The following is a 23,428-nucleotide window of genomic DNA, read 5'->3' as shown; positions in this document are numbered from 1 at the left end:
AGCCGGGCACGGTGGCTCATGCCTGTAATCCCAGCACTTTGGGGGGCTGAGGAGGGCAGATCACGAGGTCAGGAGATCGAGACCATCCTGGCTAACACAGTGAAACCCCGTCTCTACTAAATACAAAAAATTAGCCAGGCGTGGTGGCGGGCACCTGTAGTCCCAGCTACTCGGGAGGCTGAGCAGGAGAATGGCATGAACCCGGGAGGCGGAGCTTGCAGTGAGTCAAGATCGAGCCACTGCACTCCAGCATGGGAGACAGAGCGAGACTCTGTCTCAAAACAAAACAAAACAAAAGGGCAGGACTCGCCTCTGTGAAATGAGAATAGACCAAGCAGAAAAGCCCGAGGTGCCACACCCAGGACAGGCCCAGCCCCACCACCTGGGGACTTGGCCACGTGCGTGGGTTTGACGTGTTTCGTTTTGTGGCCTCTATTTTTCACGTCCTCACTCCTGTGGGAGGGGCATCCCTTTCCCATCCGGGCCCCAACTCTGACAGCCTGGTCCGGCTGCAGAGGCCCCACAGGGCCGTGGACTTAGCCCCGTGGTCTCCCTGGGTCCACTGCCTAAAATGGAGCCCCTTCCCCGATGACCTCTCGCCTGTGGAGCACGTGCGCACCACACACACACGGCGGGTGTCCTCTGTGCACAGGCTGGGACACACTCACTGAGCTCCCGTCCCACAGAGCAGCCAACAAAGGGCCTTGGATTTGCCTTCCCTCCAAATGGCTGGAGACTCGGCCCAGAGGCCCCGAGACCCAGGGCTCAGGAAAACACAAGGCCTCAAAATGCGCCAGCGCAGAACCCGGACAGAGGCAGAGAGAGGCCTCAAGGAAGCACAGCCCCCAGGGCCAGGAAGGGGGACAGGGAGGGCCCAGGGTCCCTGCTCGCCAGCACGACACAGATGGCCAGGGGCCCGGAGATGGTCACGAGGCCGCTTATCTACGGCTGGGGAGCCCTGGGCCGAGTGGTGGCCAGAGTACCAACTCGCAGTCCTTCCCTGGCACTGACCGCCAGCTTGGGGACCTCAAATCACAAACAGGGACAGAGCACAGCAGCGTGACATCAAACGCCAGCCCGGCTTTGATGTGCGGCTCCTCTAGAGGGATCAGATTCCCTCCCTCGTGCGGGATCTCAGGGAGGGGCGGCCGGCAATGGGTTCCAGACCTTCTGCGCCGGCCCAGTGCACAGGACGACAGGGCCCGGGGGAAATTCCAGCGCCCGAGGAGACACAGCCCCTTGTGCATGGCGGAGCCACTCCCCCTCCCCCACGCAGACCTCTGCAAGTCCCAATGTCCGCAGGGGCAAGACCCAGGGTCTCCCGGGGACCCCAGGCCAGGCCAAGCCACCAGACACCATGCTCCGAAGCCAGAAACACAAGACCGGGTGCTGTGGTGCGCTTCCGGGGGTGCCTGCTCGCAGCAGGGTACTGGCACATTCTCACGCACTCTCCAGCCAGCAGAGCTCCCCACCCAGCCAGGGCCAGAAGCCAGTGGGATGGCTAGGAGGGCAGACACGCCTCTGCTGTTGGCTTCGTGGGCATATTCTTTATGCACCACAAACCCCGCCCCACTGGGGCCCCACTCCGGCAAGGCGGCGTGGCTGTGTGCTGGGGACAAGGCCATGAGGCTAGAGCCCTCTGTGTTCATGTCCTGTCTGGGTCTGACAAAGCAGGGTGCAAACACAGGTGCTGACGAGAGCCCAGGCAGCGGCATGCGCCCTGCCGGGAACAGAAGCTGTGGCTGCAGGCCAGGAGCCACTGGGCTCAGGGAGGCCCGCAGAGGGCACCACCCACCACATGACAGCCCAGCCACCAAGCGGCTGGACAGAGCCTGGGAGAGCCTGGGGCAGGCTCCTGCCTTCTCAACACAGCCAGGTCCGGACAGGGATGGACAAGGATGGACAGGGATGGACAGGGATGGACAGGGACGGGCAGGGATGGACAGGAATGGGCCCCAGAGCTCTGAGCTGGCCCGGCAGCATGTACAGACCCACCCTGAGTGTGGCCACAGGCCAGTGCTCCACCTGGCAGAGCCCTGCCCTCACCAGCAGCCCATCCCTACACCCCAGCACACCCAGAGGGCTGCAGAAATCATCCGGCTTTCCCAGAGCCACAGCTTTACCTACAGAAGGAGGAACGGGCTGAGATGCACCCAGCCAGACCCCAAGCACTGAGTCAAGGCTGGGAGCAGAGGGCTGGGGGCCTGGGAAGAGATCCAGCCGGGGGCCGGGCACACCGGGGGCTACTTCCACCTGGGGTGCCCAAGCCAGCACAGCCCGGGAGCACCTCTGAGAGAGGGCAAATCCCCTCCATGGCCGAGCTCGTGAATCTGACATTTACAGAAAGCCCACCCTGCTCCCTCACGGTCTTCAGACGGAAAGCGGCTCAGCTGCTGTGTGAGTTCCCACGGCTCACCCTCGGAATCGTTTCAGGGCAGGTCTCGGTCACCCACAACAGTCCCCAGTTCTTTTCCTGCTCCCAGCAGCTCAGCATGGTCCATCCACACCCCTGCCTTTCACCACTGCTCCCTGGCAACCAGGTCCCTATGGGAAGTGGGATTCAAACTACGGGACTCACCCGCCTGCCCTCGTGGACTGCCCAGACGTGCCACAGTATCCTCCGAGTCACAGTATGACCTCCTGGGGCTCGTGCCTGCTGGCTCTAAACCCACGGAGAGAAACTCCTCATAGGAAACCCGTTAGCATAACAACCTGTACCCCAGCAAGGGTGCTGGTCAGAAAGGTACTCCCTTTCCTCCTCCGGGTGCCTCCAAGGAAGGCCGTGTACCCCCAGGGCTCATAGGCCGTGAAATCCTCATTTCCATCTCATGTGTCTCCTATCACGAAAGGCACATTTCGCATCATAAAGATCCCAAACTCAGACACAGGCCCAGCAGGCAGGCGGAGAGCAGTGTCCCCCAGAGCTCGGTGTGACTGTTCACACCCCTCTGCTGGGCAGAATCTTCAGACTATAGGGAAAATGGGAAAGCTCGAAGCCAGCAGCATGCAGCCTCCATCTCCTGGTGCCCTCCCTGCGGCAGAGCCTGAGAAGCAGGGCGGAGGAGCGGCCAGTCCGCGAGGACCCGGCCCAGACCGAGATGCTCCAAGTGCACAATACACGCAGGTCTCAAGGACTTTGCACAACAAGAGCATGAAATGGCTCACTTTTCTACTGACTATGTGTCTAGGAAGTCTTATTTTGGGTATACTGAGTTAATTACACATAGTACTATAATTAATGACACCTGTTTTTATTTCTTCTTTAATGCGGTTACAAGAAAAAGTGAGTCATTGGCCGGGTGCGGTGGCTCACACCTATAATCCCAGCACTTTGGGAGGCCGAGGCGGGCTGATCACCTGAGGTCTGGAGTTTGAGACCAGCCTGGCCAACATGGTGAAACCCTGTCCCCACTAAAAAAATACAAAAATTAGCCAGGTGTGATGGCGTGCGCCAGTAATCCCAGCTACTCAGGTGGCTGAGGCAGGAGAATTGCTTGAACCCGGGAGGCGGAGGTTGCAGTGAGCCAAGATCGCACCACTGCACTCCAGCCTGGGTGAAAGAAAAGAAAATGTCAGTCACCTCCGTGGCCGACATGTGTGGCTCACTGGTATCCCTAAGGCCCCTGCTGCTCGAGACGCTGGTCGGGCCAGGGCTGCGTGCTACAGTAACACCCTCGCAGTGGAGCTGCGACGTTTCAAACATGTGGCGGTGTCCATCCAAGGAAATCACCCAGGGGTCCCCAAATACACAAAACAGGCTCTGTCCCAGGGCAACTCCTGGGCAGGCTATAGGCCTGCAGCCCCCAGCCTCAGAACGCCCCTTCCAAGCACAGCGCTTATACCGTCCCTGGACTCAGACCTCCTCCGAAACACACGAACGGAGAAACATTGGCTTCCCGCCTGTCCCACTCTGCGGATACCTGGAGCTCCCAAGGCCTCCTCAAGCCTCCTGGGCCAGTGCAGGGACACTAGGTACGAGAGCCTCCCTCCCTCGTGCAGACCTGCTGGGGACCAGTTCCCAGCACAGAGCCCACCGGGCACTCCACCCTCACCGTGGGGCTGGCAACGCCACCCACCACGAAACCTCGTCCACATCCTGCTCCGTGGTTAGCAAACTCCAGCTTCTGGGACAAAGCTTGGGTCTGAGCTTTTAGAAATTTATTTATTTATTATTTATTTGTTTCTGAGACAGAGTCTTGCTCTGTCACCCAGGCTGGAATGCAGTGGTGTGATGTCAGCTCACTACAACCTCCACCTCCTGGGTTCAAGTGATTCTCCTGCCTCAGCCTCCCAAGTAGCTGGGATTACAGGCGCCCACCACCACACCCAGCTAATTTTTGTATTTTTAGTAGAGATGGAGTTTCACCATGTTGGCCAGGCTGGTCTCAAATTCCTGACCTCAGGTGATCCGCCAGCCTCAGCTTCCCAAAGTGCTGGGATTACAGGTGAGAGCCGCCATGCCTGGCCTGCAGATGAAATGTAAAGAAGCCCTATCTTAAATTCCACCTCTGGAATTTAGCCCACGGGAGGAGCTGGGGTGGGTGACCAGGTGCAAAGGCCTCAGGCTGCACACTCTGCTGCAGCCCTGCCCGGGATGCCCTGAGACACAGCCAGATGCCCCGCAACACCCACATGACACCCACACGACGGAAGAGCATGGCTGTGACGAGTGACAGGTGCGGGACCCTTCAGGAAGATGTCCACAGCATATTCACCAGCAACAAGAGTCAGCCACAAATCACTCTCCACCACAGGTGTGACTGTTCATCAAATGAGGTGTACGTGCAGACACACCCGCAGACAGACCCACACTGCCACGCAGACCAGGGCCACAGGCTGGGGGCTCCGGGCTTCACCACCAACAGCCCCACCGCCTCCTGCTGTCCCTGGTTTCTCAAAAGAGCTGCCCCACTTGCCCCTGTTTTTTTTTTGTTTGTTTTTTGTTTTTTGGTTTTGAGACGGAGTCCTGCTTTGTCACCCAGGCTGGAGTGCAGTGGTGCAATCTCAGCTCACTACAACCTCCGCCTCCTGGGTTCAAGTGATTCTCCTGCCTCCTGAGTAGCTGGGACTACAAGCATGAGCCATTGTGCCCAGCTAATTTTTGTATTTTTAGTAGAGATGGGTTTTCTCCATGTTGGCCAGGCTGGTCTCGAACTCCTGACCTCAGGTGATCCACCCACCTCAGCCTCCCAAAGGACTGGAATTACAGGCGTGAGCCACCACGCCCAGCCACTCCTGTTGTTTCTTTTTTTTTTTTTTGAGATGGAGTCTCGCTCTGTTGCCCAGGCTGAAGTGCAATCTCGGCTCACTGCAACCTCCACCTCCTGGGTTCAAGCAATTCTTCTGCCTCGGCCTACTGAGTAGCTGGGACTACAGGCACCCACCACCACACCCAGCTAATTTTTGTATTTTTAGTAGAGATGGCGTTTCACCATATTGGCCAGGCTGGTCTCGAACTCCTGACCTCGTGATCCACCCGCCTCGGCCTCCCAAAGTGCTGCGATTACAGGTGTGAGCCACCGTGCCCAGCCCTATTGTTTCTTTTTATTGTTTGTTTTTTTTGAGACGGAGTTTTGCTCATCGCCCAGGCTGGAGTGCGATGGTGCGATCTCGGCTCACTGCAACCTCCTCCAAAGTGCCCAAACCCACCCCCACAGCCACCTCCAAAGCCACCACCAAAGCCACCTCCAGAACCACCACGCCTGGCCACGCCTGTTGTTTCTTAAACTAACTTTCACACGAGGTTTACAAAGTCTGTTGAAGAGGCTTATGCTACCACAACGCCAGCCCCACCTCTCCAGATGCCCTCAGCCCCTCCCCAGTGGCAGCCCCAGGCCACTGTGGGCCATTTCCTTACCTCCATCCCCATCTGAGGACTGACAGCACAGCCAAGGAGGACGGCCCTCACCAAGCACCCGTGCCCGTGGGAGCACTGGATTCTGTTCACGCCCGGGGGCACCACCTGGCCCGGGGGCATTTCCTTCCAGACGTTCATCTTTCCCGACTTCTGTTCCCCACGCTGTTTGGTTTTCTTCTCGCCCTCTGCCACTCGTCTCAGGAAGCAGCACAGAGCCAGGGCGCCGGGATCCCTGCTCCTCACCCAGTGCCCACACAGCGCCTGGGGCTGCCCGCCTCCCTGCCTGGCACCACTCCTGGCTCGGGTCCCGCTCACCCCTGCCCGTGGCTTCGCTTTTCTCTTAGGCTCCGTCACCTCCTGCCTCGGGTCCCGCTCACCCCTGCCCGTGGCTTCGGCTTTGTTCTTAGGCTCCATCACTGTTGTCTGAGTTGCGTTTTGGGAGGGAGAATTCCGTGCTCGTGCTTAACCCGCTGCCATCCCCAGGGGCCTCCATTCACCCTGACAGCCGCTGGGGTGGCTTCCATCCCCATGACCACTGAGACCCAACCTGCAGACCTCAGTGCCCTCACCCATGAACATAACACCCGTGCCAGTGCAGCGCGGTACTACTGTCAGACAGGAGCAGGCCCAGCCCTGGGGCCACCGATCGCACCCGACACACAGTCACCTTCCCAGCGCCCGATGCATGGTCACCTTCCCAGCGCTCGACGCGCGGTCACCTTTCCAGCGCCCGACGCATGGTCACCTTCCCACAGGCCCTGTGCTCGGTCCTCAAGACATGAACTCACCCCATCCACACACTAGCCGGGACACAAGTGAGGAAACTGAGGCCCGGGGAGGGCGAGAACCCCCCAGCTCACAGCAAACCCCAGCCCCAAGTCCCTTCCATTCTGCTGAGCCTTTTACTGTGGACGGAGACTTCCAGCCAACGATGAAAAGACCCAAATTGACAAAGCACCCATTTTGACACATTCAGGAAGAATGTTTAAACCATTAACCGACAGAAACAGATACACACCAATTAATTATTTTTATTTATTTATTTTTTTTGAGACAGAGTCTCGTTCTGTCGCCCAGGCTGGAGTGCAGTGGTGCGATCTCAGCTCACCGCAACCTCCGCCTCCCGGGCTCAAGTGACTCTCCCATCTCAGCCTCCAGCGTAGCTGGGACCACAGGCACGCACCACCATGCCTGGCCTAACATTTCCATTTTTTGTAGAGAAGGGGTTTTGCTATGTTGCCGAGGCTGGTGTTGAACTCTTGAGCTCAAGTGATCCACCAGCCTCGGCCTCCCAAAGTGCTGGGATTACAGGTGTCAGCCACTGTGCCCAGCCAGCCAATCACTATTAAGAAGATTTTCCGGTGGGGCACAGGAGCTCACGCCTGTAATCCCAACACTTTGGGAGGCTGAGATGGGAGGATTGCTTGAGCCCATGGGTTCAAGAGCAGCCTAGGTGACCAACACAGTGAGACCCTGCTTCTTAAAAAAAAGAGACTTACGATCTCATCTGGGGGAATCAAGCGTGGGGAGCCCTGCCCCCAGCACTGAACGTCTCCCCTTAGTGCTCACCAGGCCCCCACAAGGACAGAAGCACATCCCTACTCTTCTAGGAGGGCAAGGCTGGGCCCCTGGGCCCAGGAAGCTCAGAACGATGAGCTGTGACCAGCCCATCCCCTAGGCTGCTGCTCGTGAACCGGCAGCCCACACACCCCTCCTCTACCGAGGACTGCAAAGCTCCAAGAGGCACCACAGGCCAGCACAGAGCTTGGGTGTCCAGCTCTGGACCAGACCCAGTAACCACAGCAGCTCCCCCACCAAACAGGGTAGGGAAGAGCCCACCAGCCCACTGATGCTCACCTGGTCTGTGCAAAATGGCTGAGAAGCTCCCAGAGGGTCTGGCCTGAACAGAAAGAGTTCTGCAACCTCGAGCCATCGTCCAGCTGCAAAGCGATGCGAACCTGGAGGGTACAAGACATGAGAAACTTCCTTAGGAAGAAAAGCAACCATATTCCATCTAAACCCCAGACTGATTCTCCAGACACAGAGAGGGCGACTGCCCCACCCCGGCCTCCGGGGAGAGGCTGACCCCCACAGAGAAGGCTGCCCTCCGGTGTACTCTGGAGTAGGGCCATGGATGCTCCCCGGCAGGGCTGCACCAGCATGTGTGCGTGCAGGTGTGTGTGTGAGCGTGTGCAGGTATGTGTGCGGGTGTGTGTACGGGTACATGCATGTATGTGCGGGTGTGTGCAGGTGTGTGTGTGTGCAGGTGTGTGTGTGGGTGTGTGCATGTGCGGGGGTATGTGCAGGTATAGGCAGGTATGTCGGCAGGTATGTCTGCAAGTGTGTGTGTGCAGGTGTGTGCGGGTGTGTGTGCAGGTGTGTGCAGGTATGTGAGCAGGTGTGTGCAGGTGTGTGGGGGGTGTGTGCATGTGTGTGTGTGTGTGTGTGTGTTGGTGTGCGGGTGTGTGCAGGTACATGTGCGGGTACGTGCAGGCGCCACAGGAGGGAACTGTGTTGGAGACACTCCTTGTGTCCCAGTGGGGGCTTCAAAAGATTGCAGCTCCACTGAGCCTGACTGCAGCCTCAGGAGAGACCCTGAGCTAAGCTGCTCCCAGATTCCTGACCCTCAGAAGCCACATGAGATGGTAAATGTTTGCTGCTCTTTTTTTTTTTTTTGAGACAAAGTCTCACTCTGTCGCCCAGGCTGGAGTGCAGTGGCGGCACAATCTCGGCTCACTGCAAGCTCTGCCTCCCGGGTTCACGCCATTCTCCTGCCTCAGCCTCCCGAGTAGCTGGGACTACAGGCACCTGCCACCACCCTTGGCTAATTTTTGTATTTTTAGTAGAGACGGGGTTTCATTATGTTGGCCAGGCTGCTCCCAAACTCCTGACCTCAGGTGATCTGCCCGCCTCGGCCTCCCAAAGTGCCGGGATTACATGCTGCCCTTGCGGCGTCCATGCAGCGCTTTGGGCTCTAACATTCTGGGCAATTCTATGAGCGGGTGGTCAGGCTGGTCAGTGAATGCTGCTGACACCCCGAGCCGAGGAAGGTACAACTGACCCCAGAAAGAAAGAAAAACTTCCACATGAAGAATGACGTGGCCCGGGTGCGGGGGTGCACGCCTGCAATCCTTTGGGAGAATTTGGGAGGCCGAGGTGGGTAGATCATGAGGTCAGCAGTTCCAGACCAGCCTGGCCAACATGGTGAAACCCTATCTCTACTAAAAATACAAAAATTAGCCAGGTACGGTGGCGGGCACCTGTAATCCCAGCTACTCAGGAGGCTGAGGCAGGAGAATCACTTGAGCCCAGGAGGCAGAGGTTGCCATGAGCCAAGATTGTGCCATTGCACTCCAGTGTGGGTGACAGAGCAAGACTCTGTTTCAGAAAAAAGAAACAAAAAACAAACAAAAAAAAAACAGGCACGGCTGGATCACGAGGTCAAGAGATGGAGACCATCCTGGCTAACACAGTGACACCCCGTCTCTACTAAAAATACAAAAAAATTAGCCAGGTGTGGTGGCGGGCACCTGTAGTCCTAGCTACTCAGGAGGCTGAGGCAGGAGAATGGCATGAACCCGGGAGGCGGAGCTTGCAGTGGGCCGAGATTGCGCCACTGCATTCCAGCCTGGGTGACAGAGCAAGACTCCATCTCAAAAAAGGAAAAAAAAAAAAAAAAAAAACATAAGATGCTCATTTTCAGTTGCTAGTTATCAAAAAACAGAAAGTTGCCTGGGCCCAACCCAGGGAAGGCAGAATTGGTGCTAAGACTCATGTCCCTCCTTCCCCAGCATCCCCCACTGTCCCGTCCCCCATCCCTGGCCAGCTGAACGATCCTGTGCCCCACACAGTCAGCCTCCCCCAGAGCACCGCCCACCATGTTCTCAGGCCCCTCACGGCTCCGGGAAGTGGGCACCATCTCCAGCTTGGCATTGTTGGGCAGCTTGGCAAATCTCCACTGGAGAGAAAGGTCGAGCACGCTCCTCTGAAACCTGCAAGACAGACCAGAGCACACTTGCTGCCCTGTAGACCCTGACGCGCCCTGCCATCCACGCCCCGCCATTCATGTCCTATGGCAGCTCCCCAACAGCGGGACGTCATGACCTGCAGAGGCACAAGGCGGGTCCCCGATCACATGGGGCCTCCTGCAAGCAGAAGGGAGCGGGGAAAAGGGGGACGTGGGCCTCGGGGCAAGCCGAGGGGGCTGCTCCTTCAGAGTCTGGGGTGCTGACAGCCCCAGTGCAGACACCCGGAAAACACAGAGAGAGAACGACTGGGGCATGAACACTGCTGCACTCACGGAAGCTGGGGTGTCACAGACCCCGGCCGTCACGGCTGGAGCCGCCACAGAAAACCTGACTGCCCAGGCGCGGTGGCTCACGCCTGTAATCCCAGCACTTTGGGAGGCCGAGGCGGGTGGATCGCCTGAGGTTCAGGAGTTTGAGACAAGCCTGACCAACAGGGTGAAACCCTGTCTCTACTAAAAATACAAAAAAATAAGCTGGGCATGGTGGCTCAGGCCTGTAGTCCCAGCTACTCGGGAGGCTGAGGCAGGAGAATCGCTTGAACCTGGGAGGCAGAGGCTGCCGTGAGCCAAGATCATGCCACTGCACTCCAGCCTGGGCAACAAGAGCAAAACTCTATGAAAGAAGAAACAAAAGACAGAAAGGAAAGAAAGGAAAAAAAGGAAGAAAGGAAAGAAAGGAAGAAAGGAAGAAAGGAAGAAAGGAAGAAAGGAAGAAAGAAAGAAAGAAAGAAAGAAAGAAAGAAAGAAAGAAAGAAAGAGAAAAAAGAAAAGAAAAGAAAGAAGAAAAGAAAAGAAAAGAAATCTGAACATACTCAAAGCGGTTGGCCTCACTTTGGAAATGAAAGCTGCTGTTGGAGACTACTAGTGAAGAGAGGTCAGACAGCCCAGGGGCATCTGGAAGAATTAAGAGAGAACAAACTTTGCTATCCATCTTCAACACTGGCCAGAAAAGTGACTCTGGAAATTGCCACATGAAATGTCTACGGCAAGACAGGATAGCAGATCGGGGGTATCCCGAGGGCAGACGGGCTGGGAACCTTGGAGCGGAGGGTACTGTTCATGCATGGGGCTGCATTCCTCTGCACTGGCTGCACTTTGTAAGCAAGTGGTACCATTAGCAGAGGAAAAGGAGACCTGAAAACATGGCTGTGGTGTTGCAGGACCTGCCTCAAAATCACACTCACTGGTTCCCACCAGACACCACTACACAGACCATGGGCAGGTGAACAGTCAGAAGTAACAGTGCGCCGGCTGTGGTGGCTCATGCCTGTAACCCCAGCAATTTGGGAGGCCGAGACGGGCGGATCACTTAAGGTCAGGAGTTTGAGAGCAGTCTGGCCAATGTGGTGAAACTCCGTCTCTACTAAAAATACAAAAATTAGCTAGGCATGGTGGCACACGCCTGTAGTCCCAGCTACGCGGGAGGCTGAGGTGGGAGAAGCGCTTCAACCTGGGAGGCGGAGGTTGCAGTGTGCCAAGATCGCGCCATTGCACTCTAGCCTGGGCGACAAAGCGAGACTCCGTCTCAAAACAAACAAAAAAAAGAAATAAAAATGAGGCCAGGTGCGGTGGCTCACGCCTATCATCCCAGCACTTTCGGAGGCCAAGACGGGCGGATCACTTGAGGTCAGGAGTTTGAGACCAGCCTGGTCAACATGGTGAAACCCTGTCTCTACTAAAAATACAAAAATTAGCCGGGCATGGCACGTGCCTGTAATTCCAGCTACTCAAGATGCTGAGGCACGATAATCGCTTGAACCCAGGAGACAGAGGTTGCGGTGAGCTGAGATCATGCCACTGCACTCCAGCCTAGGTGACAGAGCAAGACTCTGTTTCAAAAAAATGGCCAGGCACAGTGACTCATGCCTGTAATCCCAGCACTTTGGAAGACCAAGGCGGGCGGATCACCTGAGGTCAGGAGTTGAAAACCAGCCTGACTAACATGGTGAAACCCCGTCTCTACTAAAAATTCAAAAATTAGCTGGGCGTGCTGGTACACGCCTGTAATCCCAGCCACTCGGGAGGCTGAGGCAGGAGAATCGCTTGAATCTGGGAGACAGAGGTTGCAGTGAGCCGAGATAGCGCCACTGTACTACAGCCTGTGTGACAGAGCGAGACTCCATCTCAAAAAATAATAATAATAAAGAAAAATGAAACCCTAAGGCCCCCAACCAACTGAATCGGCCTCCTCTTGGCCCAGGGGACCCCAGAAACCTCCAAAGTTGAGTTCCTGGCCATGGCTGGGTGGGAGATCAGACACACCTACAGGCTCTCTTCCCTAAGGGATAAACAGAAAGCAGCCCTTTCCAAAGACTCCTGGGCTGGTATCTGACATCAGCCAACCTCCTGCCAGGCCCTTCTCTCTTGCGGTTTCTTCAAAACAACCCACAGGTATTTCTTCCTGATAAGAAACCACCAACCATGGAGTGGTTCTGACACAGTCAGGGTTTTCATGGCACAGTCTTCATGTCCTCTGATTTGCCATTTATTTATTTATTTATTTATTTACTTTTTTTGTAGAGACGGAGTCTCACTATGTTCTCCAGGCTGATCTGGAATTCCTGGCCTCAGGCAATCCTCTGCCTCGGGCTCCCAAAGTGCTGGGATTACAGGCATGAGCCACTTTGCCCAGCCTGCTTCATGAACTCTGACTTCAGAGGCCAAAAATTCCACCCTCAGGTCATGCTGGCACTGCCATTTTTTGAACATAGGACCCGTGAAGAGGCAGGAAGCTCAATTGTGGGCACGGTTCTCCTTTTATGAATACTCATAATCCTCCTACAGCGTATTAAGTACATCTGTATCAGCCACCCCATCCGGTGTAAATCCCTGTCTTATTCTTCTCTCTATTGAAGTACCTGTTTCCGGCTTCTGGCTGGAGGCTACACTTCCCAGCCTGTTAGAATGGCCACCCTGCAAGCTGCAACCGGTTAGGAGAAATAAAGCCCTCCTTTCCAAACATATGAACCTCATTCTTCAGTGACAAGAGAGACTGGAGAAGGATGGTGTGAAGGTCTGGGGCAGAAAGCCCAAGACCACCTGGCACTCAGAGCACAGGTCCTGGGATTCTCACTGACTGGAATGACTTGGCAGGTATCACCCTTAAGAAACTCCTCTCAGGAGAGCACCATAAGGCAGGGTGGGCAATGCCAGGAGGGCAGGCTCCTGCCCTCTGCCCCCAGTGTTAGGACAACAGTACTGTAAAAACAGGTCTTCAAGGGCAGGCGTAGTGACTCCTGTTTGTAATCCCAGCACTTTGGGAGGCCGAGGCAGGCGGATCACAAGGTCAGGAGTTCTAGAGCATCCTGGCCAACATGGTGAAACGCCGTCTCTACTAAAAATACAAAAATTAGCTGGGTGTGTTGGCAAGCACCTCTAATCCCAGCTACTTAGGAGGCTGAGGCAGGAGAATCACTTGAACCTGGGAGGCGGAGGTTGCAGTAAGCCAAGATCGTGCCACTGCACTCCAGCCTGGGTGACAAGAATGAAACCCTGTCTCAAAAAAAAAAAAAAAAAAAAACCACACACCAGAAAACAGATCTTTAAAGTGAAAAGCTTCACGTGTGGGATAGACACACACATCCTACCCGTATGAGGGCTCTGACCCTTCTGCTGTCTCAGACTCCTTGAGAGTCTGGCAGAAGCCCTCTCTTGGGAACAATATCCCCACACAGAAGCGTGCGTGTAATTCCAGGGGCTGTGAGACTGCAGGGATCCACCCGCAGTTTTCAGGGCATCCTATTTCTCCATGGCCAGCTCTTTCCCCTCAGAACCCCACTGGGAACTTATGCAACCCAATGCAATAAAACCTACAGGGGGTTGAATGGTGGCCCCCCAAAAAAATAGGTCAATGTCCTCACCCCCAGGACCTTTGAACATCTTACTGGGTATCCTGGTCTTTGCAGATGTAATAAATCGTTCTAGATTATCCAAGTGGACCCTAAATCCAATGACAAGGGTCTTCCTGAGACACAGAGAAAACAGGAAAAGGCCACAAGAAATCAGAGGCAGAGAGCAATGCGGCCACAAGCCAAGGAACGCCTGGAGCCATTAGAAGCTGGAAGAGGCACGAGGGATTCTCCCTTAGGGCATTCGGAGAGAGTGTGGCCCTGCCAAGACCTTGGGTCTCCAGAGCTGGGAGGGAATATATGACTGTTTAAAACCACCTGGGGGCTTTTCCAAGTGAGAGCCAGTATGTTCAGGGGGCAGGGGCACAGATATACTCAGACTCTGCTGCTGAGCTGGAGCAAACTCACTTCAGATCATATTCACAGGGGTTGAAGTCCTGCTGCCGGCACGTGTCCTCCAGAACCTGGGGGTGAGATGAAAGGACGGTGAACTGCTGAGTGCGCAGGGCTGGCGGGCGCAGCAGGCCAGGCTAGCCAAGGACACTCAGCTTCCTGGTGAGCCAGGTGGCTCTGCCCAGGCAAAGCCAAGCACAAGACCACACTATGGACGGTCCCCGCAACAGCTGCAGGCTCTCACCTGCAAATCCTGCCCACTCTCCCTCCCTTCCTCACCATCCCCAGTTTTGTAGGAAAGCTCCACTCAGAGTTCCCCTGCAGTACAGCAACATGGGCATCTTCCTGGCAACACACCCTGGGCTCTCCTTCAAACCCTGTAGTTCTGCAACCTGCCTTAAACCTGCCCAGCACAGGCTATCCCCTGGCTCTGGCACGCTCTGTGCACCTGCTCCCACTGCCTGCACCACCTCCACCCCTCTTCTCCATGAGCCAAAGCCGTGGCCTTGGCACCAAGGGGTCCTGCACAGCCTCTGCGGGAGCGCCCCACTTCCGCACTCTGCACGCCTGGCACCAACAGCCTCCTGGCTGCGCCCTCCACCTGCCCAGGCCTGGCAACCTCACGCCGTGGGCTGCTCCCGCAAACTCCGAGTCGTGTGCACCTTCGGGTCCTCACGGTCCCCCACAGAGCAGAGGCTCAATAAATACTTTTTTTTTTTCTTTTTTGAGACGGAGTCTCGCTCTGTCTCCCAGGCTGGAGTGCAGTGGCGCGATCTCGGCTCACTGCAAGCTCTGCCTCCCGGGTTCACGCCATTCTCCTGCCTCAGCCTCCCGAGTAGCTTGGGACTACAGGCGCCCGCCACCACGCCCAGCTAATTTTTTTGTATTTTTTTAGTAGAGACAGGGTTTCACCGTGTTAGCCAGGACGGTCTCGATCTCTTGACCTCGTGATCCACCCGCCTCGGCCTCCCACAGTGCTGGGATTTACAGGCGTGAGCCACTGCGCCTAGCCAATACTTTTACGTTTAATTGATTCGAGGTCACAAGGTGCCCGAGTAAAAGTGCAGTGCGTGACTTGGCAAAAATCGCTTCCAGGCCCCACAGCCGGGACATCTGCCACCGCGCAACCCGGGGTCCCGCTCCGGGGGATGCCCCGGGATGGGAACGCGGGTCTAGGGCTCCACCCTTCCCTCTTCCCGGAGCCCTCGCGAGCTGAGCTCTGCCGGGCGCCGAGTACTCGATGCGGGTGACACGCGGCGCCGTTCTACCGCACCCCTGGGAAGGCTCGCCACCCGCCCCGCCCCGCCCCGCCCCCAATCGGGACCCCCGGGACGCCCCGGACTCCCGCGGAAGCGCAGGGGCCCGCGAGCAGGGGGCGGGGCCGCCGCGCAGGAGGCCGCTCATTGGCCACCGAGGCCCCGCCCCCGAACACCCGGACGCCGACCGCACTGGGCGGAGCCTCGGCGCGGCGCCCCCCCCCCCGCCCACCCACCCGTCCGCCCCGGGCCGGCGGCCGCACCTGAAGCAGCACGGTGCTCGGCGTCACCTTCACCGTGTGGCGCCGTCCGTTCGGGGCCAGCACCGACACGGCGGAGCCTCCGCCGCCTGCCGGGGCCGCCATTTTCCGCTCACGTGACCCGCCGACGGGCCGGCGTCAAACAACTTTATCGGCAACATCCAGGACGCGCAGCCACGCGGCCAGGGGGCGGGCCCGCAGCGCACTTCCGGGTCCCGCCAGGACCCGCCCTTTCCCCGCCCACGGCGCCCCGGCCCCGCCCTGGGGCCGCCAAAGCCCGCGCCAGACCCGGATAGCGTGGCCGACCTCTGCCTCCGGGAATCGCGGCTTGGATGGGCTCGCCGGGGCCAGGCTGGGCCGGGGCTGGGCGCTGGGTCACCCCCAGTGAGCGGCACTGAGCCCCGGAGTCCCAGCCGTCCGCGCTCGCCCATCCTCGCTTCGTCCCTGACACGTCCCCACTTCGGTGCCCTGCTCTCCCCCGACCCTCCTGGCTTCCTCCACTCCAGCAGCTGAGCCTCTTCCCTGCCCACCTGTCCCTGTGGTCAGCGTCCACCTCCTGACCTTATGGTTTGGGGCAGTCCCCCCGGCCCTCTACGGATCCTCCCTGGGTGTTGGGGCCCGTGGCCCTCAGTCTAGACCTGATTTCTTTCATCCTAAAATGGGAGTGCAGAATCTGGCAGCCCTGGGGCTGCTGCGACGGTCCCTAAGCCTGAGGGTAGGAAAGGCAGGAGACCGGTTTCAGAACCCTGGGGTGACCGAACGAGTCTCACCGGAACTCCTGCCGACCCACAGGCACTCAAGGACTTCCCGCACCAACCCATGCTGAGGAGGGGCTTGGTGGAAGGCTCGGAAAACACTCCCGTCGCCAGCCACCGCAGCAGGGAAAGCACCTGGCCTCACTGCCACCAGGGCCACGTGCCGCCAGCTCCAGGCTTCCAGAAGGAGCTGCCCTCCTGACTCGCAGCCGTCGAATGTGCTTAGCTCTCAGCACCTGGGCCACTCACGGACAGCACTTGCACGTGTTCCACCCCGCCCCCCCACCTCCACGGCTCAGCCCGGCCTGGCTCTCTTCTCTCCGTGTGCCTGCCTGTCTCTGCGGACTCCTGGCCAGGGCTCAGATGCACAGAAGCCTGTGTAAGGGGGAACTGGTGCAGTTATCAGTCAGTCCTCCCAAAGGGCTGGGATTGCACACGTGAGCCACCGCACCCGGCCGTCATTGCTGAGTCTAAGGACACCTCCTCTGCATGGGTGCTGTTGTGCCTTCCTGTCGATGACATATCCATGTCACACACATACACTTGTATGCTGACAAACACGGACACCTATGTACATTGGAGAAACCTGGGGAAAGCCCCAGGTTAGCCACAGCCCTCCCCTCCAGACAGCCAGTCCCATGCTCTGTGCAATCTCAGAGCCTTACTGAGCCACACATCACCTGGTGGGGTTTAATTCTTTAGTGGCGTTTTTGAAGAGTCTTCCTATTTTCCTTAGACTGTCCCACAGTCTGGATCCTTGGTTAAACGTTTGGGGCAATGATGAAAGGAGGTGACAAGTCAGCAGGAGGTGCAGGACATCAGCGTGGCCATGAGTGAGGACGTGAAGTTTGACCACTTGGTCAACTTTGGGTCTGCTAAATTTCTCCATGGTCAAGTTCCCTTGCTCCTTGTACAGTAATTAAGGCATGTGTGAGGTCATTCTCTGAGACCAGAAATATCAAGTTTTTCCAATAACCATTTGCCCAACAGTTTTAGCATCAGTTAATGAGTAGATTCATTGTTACACCGTAAAGCTGCAAAATCATGGGTTCCCACATTTATTGTTTCTTCTACATTTATAGTCACTTTCGGTCAAGCTTCTCCTTCTTTAAAAAGTTATTAAATATTCGGGAGGCTGAGGCAGGAGAATGGCGTGAACCCGGGAGGCAGAGCTTGCAGTGAGCTGAGATCACGCCACTGTACTCCAGCCTGGGAGATGGAGCAAGACTCTGTCTCAAAAAAAAAAAAAAAAAATTAAATATGGCCAGGTGCGGTGGCTCACGCCTGTAATCCCAGCACTTTTGGAGGCTGAGTTGGGCAGATCACAAGGTCAAGAGATTGAGACCATCTTGGCCGACATGGTGAAATCCTGTCTCTACTTGAAAAAAAAGTACAAAAATTAGCCGGGCATGGTGGCGCGTGCCTGTATTCCCAACTATTCGAGAGGCTGAGGTAGGAGAATCACTTGAACCTGGGAGGTGGAGGTTGCAATGAGCCGAGATCGCACCATTGCACTCCAGCCTGGGCGACAAGAGTGAAACTCCATCTCAAAATACATATATATATGTTATTAATATGAATTCATGTATTTTTTAAATTCAGTCAGCATTCTTTTTGATGCTCAAATTGGTCCAAATTTGGTCAGTGAGACCTCCTTTAAGCTGGCTCATATGCTTTTTTTGATAGCAGGGATGACCTTTTATCCTGATATTATTTCAAACTTAGCTGAGCAAGGTGGCTCACACCTGTAGTCTTAGCTACTCTGGTGGCCGAGGCAGGAGGATTGCTTAAGTTCCAGCCTTAGTGAACCACTATTCATGCCTATGAATAACTACTGCACTCCAGCCTGAGCAACGTAGTACGATACCGTCTCAAAAAAGAAGGAGAAGAAAGAAGAAGAGGGAGGAGGAAGGAAGAAAGAGAAAAGTTTGCAAAAGCAGTACGAAGAATTCCTGTATATCTTTTTTTTTTTTTTTGGAGATGGAGTTTCCCTCTGTTGCCAGGCTGGAGTGCAGTGGTGCAATCTCAGCTCATTGCAACCTCTGCCTCCCAGGTTCAAGCAATTCTCCTGCCTCAGCCTCCTGAGTAGCTGGGACTACAGGTGCACACCACCACACCCAGCTAATTTTTGTTTTGTTTTTCGAGACGGAGTCTCGCTCTGTTGCCCAGGCTGAAGTGCAGCGGCGCAATCTCGGCTCACTGCAAGCTCTGCCTCCCGGGTTCACACCATTCTCCTGCCTCAGCCTCCCAAGTAGCTGGGACTACAGGCGCCTGCCACCATGCCCAACTAATTTTGTTTTTGTTTTTGTTTTTGTTTTTTGAGATGCAGTCTCAGTCTGTCGCCCAGACTGGAGTGCAGTGACGTGATCTCGGCTCACTGCAAGCTCTGTCTCCTGGGTTCACACCATTCTCCTGCCTCAGCCTCCCAAGTAGCTGGGACTATAGGTGCCCGCCACTACTGGCTAATTTTTTGTATTTTTAGTAGAGACGGGGTTTCACCATGTTAGCCAGGATGGTCTCAATCTCCTGACCTCATGATCCACCCGCCTCGGCCTCCCAAACTGCTGGGATTACAGGTGTAAGCCACCACGCCTGGCCTCCTGTATATCTGGCTAAAAGACCCCAATCTTTTAGCCAGATAAATCAGTGTTTACATGTCACCCCATTTGCTTTATCATATTCTCTCTCTCTCTCTCCATATACACATAAAAACTTTTTCTGGCCAGGCACAGTGGCTTACCCCTATAATCCCAGCACTTTGGGAGGCCAAAGTAGGAGGATCATTTGAGCCTAGGAGTTTGAGACCACCCTAGGCAACATAGTGAGACCCCAGCTCTACGAAAAATACAAAAGTTAGCTAGGCATGGTGGCATGTACCTGTAGTCCCAGTGATTTGAGAGACTGAGGCAGGAGGATCACTTGAGCCCAGGAGGTCAAGGCTGCAGTAAAGACATTGTGCACCTTTGCCACTAAATACTTCAGTTTTTGTATTTCCTAAGAATAAAGCCAGTCTCAGCGGCTCACGCCTGTAATCCCAGCATTTTGGGAGGCCAAGGTGGGTGGATCACCTGAGGTCAGGAGTTCAAAACCAGCCTGGCCAACATGGTGAAACCCTATCTCTACAAAAAATACAAAAAGTAGCCAGGCATGACGGCAGGTGCTTGTAATTCCAGCTACTTGGGAGGCTGAGGTGGGAGAATTGCTTGATCCTTGAAAGTGGAGGTTACCATGAGCTAAGATCACGCCCTTGCACTCCAGCCTTGGCAACAGAGTGAGACTCAGTCTCAAAAAAAAAAGAATAAGGCCAGTCTCTTATATAGCCACCATAATTTCATACAAAATTGGGAAATCTAACATTGATATCATACTGTGAGTTAATCCACAGTTAATTGTCCAAGTGTGGACATCTTTCCTGCATCCTTTTGGCATTTCCATTATTCTTTGGGCACTTCCTCCCTGCCCAAGCCCTGAAGTCAGCCATTTTTCAGAGAAACCCCAATCCCTTTTACAAGGAAATGGGATTTAGAGACCAAGTTCTGGGTGCTGAGTTGTGTTCATGGCTACTGGGGTGTCACTGCTTTCTGGGCCCTCTCAGGGGACAAAATTAATTCATCTGAATATTTCTAAGCCACACCTCAGCCTTCTCCTCCTTCTTCCCTCATTCCATATTTGTATTTGGTTGAATTCTATTAAATTGCCCTAGTTAACCTTTTTTTCTTCTTCTTCTTTTTTTTTTTTTTTTGAGGCGGAGTCTCACTCTGTCACCCAGGCTGGAGTGCAGTGGCGCGATCTCGGCTCACTGCAAGCTCCACCTCCCGGGTTCACACCATTCTCCTGCCTTGGTCTCCCGAGTAGCTGGGACTACAGGCGCCTGCCACCACGCCCGGCTAATTTTTTGTATTTTTAGTAGAGACGGGGTTTCACTATGTTAGCCAGGATGGTCTCAATCTCCTGACCTCGTGATCCGCCTGCCTCATCCTCCCCAAAGTGCTGGGATTACAGGCGTGAGCTACTGCACCCGGCCTTTTTTTTTTTTTTTTTTTTGAGACAGAGTCTCACTCTATTGCCCAGGCTGGAATACAGTGGCATGATCTTGGCTCAATGCAACCCCCATTTCCCAGGTTCAAGCGATTCTCTTTCCTCAGCCTCCTGAATAGCTTGGATTACAGGTGCCTGCCACCATGCGCAGCTAATCTTTGTATTTTTAGTAGCAATGGGGTTTCGCTATGTTGGCCAGGCTGGTCTTGAACTCCAGACCTCAGGTGATCCTCCCACCTCGGCCTCTCAGAGTACTGGGATTATAGATAGGCATGAGTCACTGCACCCAGCCGATCATTTTTGATCTACAAAAAAAATGACAAAACCTATATGGTTCAACCTAATTCTTCCTTTGTCCACAGTGAGAACCCTAATTGTCAGTAAATCAGTATATTTATTCATTTGCTTTGTTCTAAAATGCCCTCCAAACAGTTTCAGAGGTACTGCAGCAATCTTGCTATTAACAACAGATCTACTGTGAAAATTTCAAGATCTCTTTGTGGCTATTTTTGTCCTTTAGAGTATGTCCCATTAGAGAAATATAGAGAATTGTGTTCAAAAGTTATTTGAATTCATTTGTTTTTCTGTGTTAGGTTAGGTTAGTGTATTATAGGGTTCTCCAGAGAAATAGAACCAATAGGATATGCACAGATATATACAAGAGACCAGCCTGGCCAACACAGGGAAACCTCATCTCTACTGAAAACACAAAAAATAGCCAGGTGTGGTGCCGCACACCTATAGTCCCAGCTACTTGGGAGGCTGAGGCAGGAGAATCACTTGAACTCGGGAGGTGGAGGTTGCAGTGGGCTGAGATCACACCACTGTACTCCAGCCTGGGTGACACAGCGAGACTCCACCTCAAAAAAAAAAGAGGAAATGTATTATGGGAATTGGCTCAAATGATTATGGAGGCTGAGAAAGAAGTCCCATGGTCGGTTGTCTGCAAGCTTGAGACAGGAAAACCAGTGTATTATAAACCAGTATATAACTGAATACTCAAACCAGTGTATAAGTCAATACCCAAAACCAGTGTATAACTCAATACATTGGTTTATAATATAATTACGATATAATTTAATTCAATCCAAGTCTGCAGGTCTGAGAACCAGGGGAGCGAGAGGTGTAACTCCCACCCTGAAGCCCAAGAAGTATAGGATGGGCGGCTGGTGTAAGTCCTGGAGTCCAAAAGCCTGAGAACCAGGTTGCCCTTCTCCAATGTCCAAGGGCAGGAGGATGGATGTCCCAGCTCCAGAACAGAGAATCTGTCCTTCTTCCACCTTTTTGTTCTATTTGGGCCCTCAACGGATTGGATGATTCCTGCCGGCTGTGGTGAGGGTGGATCTTCTTTACTTGGGCCACTGATCCAAATGCTAATTTCTTCCAGAAACATCCTTGCAGACACACCCAGCCATGAGGTTTTACCAACTCTCTGGGTATCCCTTAGCCTGGTCAAGTTGACACATACAATTAACCATTATAGTCAGGTTAGGTTCTTTTAACAATTTGATGCATGGTTTGGTTAGGTTTATTTATTTTGGTTTTTACTAAATTTGGGGTTTTTTTTCTTCATCTTTTTTTTTTTTTTTTTTTTTGAGATGGAGCCTCGCTCTGTCACCCAGGCTTGAGTGCAGTGGCATGATCTCGGCTCACTGCAAGCTCCGCCTCCCGGGTTCATGCCATTCTCCTGCCTCAGCCTCTGGAGTAACTGGGATTACAGGCGCCCACCACCATGCCTGGCTAATTTTTTGTATTTTTAGTAGAGATGGGGTTTCACTGTGTTAGCCAGGATGGTCTCAATCTCCTGACCTGGTGATCCACCCTCCTTGGCCTTCCAAAGTGCTGGGATTACAGGCGTGAGCCACTGCACCCGGCCCATCCTTTTTTATAGTGCTATATTTTCATTGTTCAAAAGGTTTATTTGATTCAGGCGGGGTGCGGTGATTCATGCCTGTAATCCCAGCACTTTGGAAGGCCAAAATGGGTGGATTACCTGAGGTCAGGAGTTCAAGACCAGCCTGGCCAATATGATGAAACACCACCTCTACTAAAAATACAAAAATTAGCCGGGCGTGGTCGTGCGTGCCAGTCGTCTCAGCTACTCTGGAGGCTGAGGCAGGAGAATCGCTTGAACCCGTGAGGTGGAGGTTGCAGTGAGCCGAGATGGCACCACTGCACTCACACTCCAGCCTGGGTGACAGAGCAAGACTCCATCTCAGACAAAAAAAAGAATCTACATGTGTGCCCACCTGGCACCTGACACACGAATTTGCTCATCTTTGCAAACAGAAAAACAAGCAGGCTACCCTAGAAGTTAATGAAAATGGTTTTCTTGGCCGGGCACAGTGGTTCACACCTGTAATCCCAGCACTTCGGGAGGCCAAGGCAGGTGGATCACAAGGTCAGGAGTTCGAGACCATCCTGACCAACATGGTGAAACCCCGTCTACTAAAAATACAAAAATTGGCCAGGCGTGGTGGTGCATACCTGTAATCCCAGTTACTGAGGAGGCTAATGCAGGAGAATTGCTTGAACCCAGGAGGCGGAAGTTGCAGTGAGCCGAGATAGCACCACTGCACTCCAGCCTGGGCAACAGAGCGAGACTCTGTCTCAAAAAAAAAAAAAAAAAATTGGCCGGGCGCGGTGGCTCATGCCTGTAATCCCAGCACTTTGGGAGGCTGAGGCGGGCGGATCACGAGGTCAGGAGATCGCGACCTTCCTGGCTAACACGGTGAAACCCCGTCTCTACTAAAAAAAATACAAAAAAATTAGCTGGGTGTGGGGGCGGGCGCCTGTAGTCCCAGCTACTCAGGAGGCTGAGGCAGGAGAATGGTGTGAACGCAGGAGGCGGAGCCTGCAGTGAGCGGAGATCGAGCCACTGCACTCCAGCCTGGGCAACTGAGCGAGATTCCGTCTCAAAAAAAAAAAAAAAAAAATTAGCCAGGCGTGCTGGCGTGTGCCTGTAGTCCAAGCTACTCAGGAGGCTGAGGCCGG

At 54.6% G+C, this 23,428-nt stretch overlaps 1 protein-coding gene across 1 annotated transcript in view; it reads right to left on the bottom strand.

The window, feature by feature from the left end:
- ASPSCR1 (ASPSCR1 tether for SLC2A4, UBX domain containing) overlaps positions 1-15,817 on the bottom strand; it is a 39,313-nt gene extending 23,496 nt beyond the window's left edge. Inside the window, exons 1-4 of the mRNA XM_032176588.2 lie at positions 15,645-15,817; positions 14,141-14,196; positions 9,735-9,849; positions 7,715-7,815 (exon numbers count right to left, since the gene is read on the bottom strand). Of these exons, the coding sequence (XP_032032479.1) occupies positions 7,715-7,815; positions 9,735-9,849; positions 14,141-14,196; positions 15,645-15,746 (374 nt within the window). The 5' untranslated portion in view covers positions 15,747-15,817. The remainder of the gene's footprint in view (positions 1-7,714; positions 7,816-9,734; positions 9,850-14,140; positions 14,197-15,644) is intronic.
- Between the last annotated feature and the right edge of the window lie 7,611 nt (positions 15,818-23,428).

The sequence above is a fragment of the Hylobates moloch genome, unplaced genomic scaffold, assembly GCF_009828535.3.
Source record: "Hylobates moloch isolate HMO894 unplaced genomic scaffold, HMol_V3 SCAFFOLD_15, whole genome shotgun sequence".
Lineage (NCBI taxonomy): Eukaryota > Metazoa > Chordata > Mammalia > Primates > Hylobatidae > Hylobates > Hylobates moloch.
This window is presented reverse-complemented; position numbering and strand designations above follow the sequence as displayed.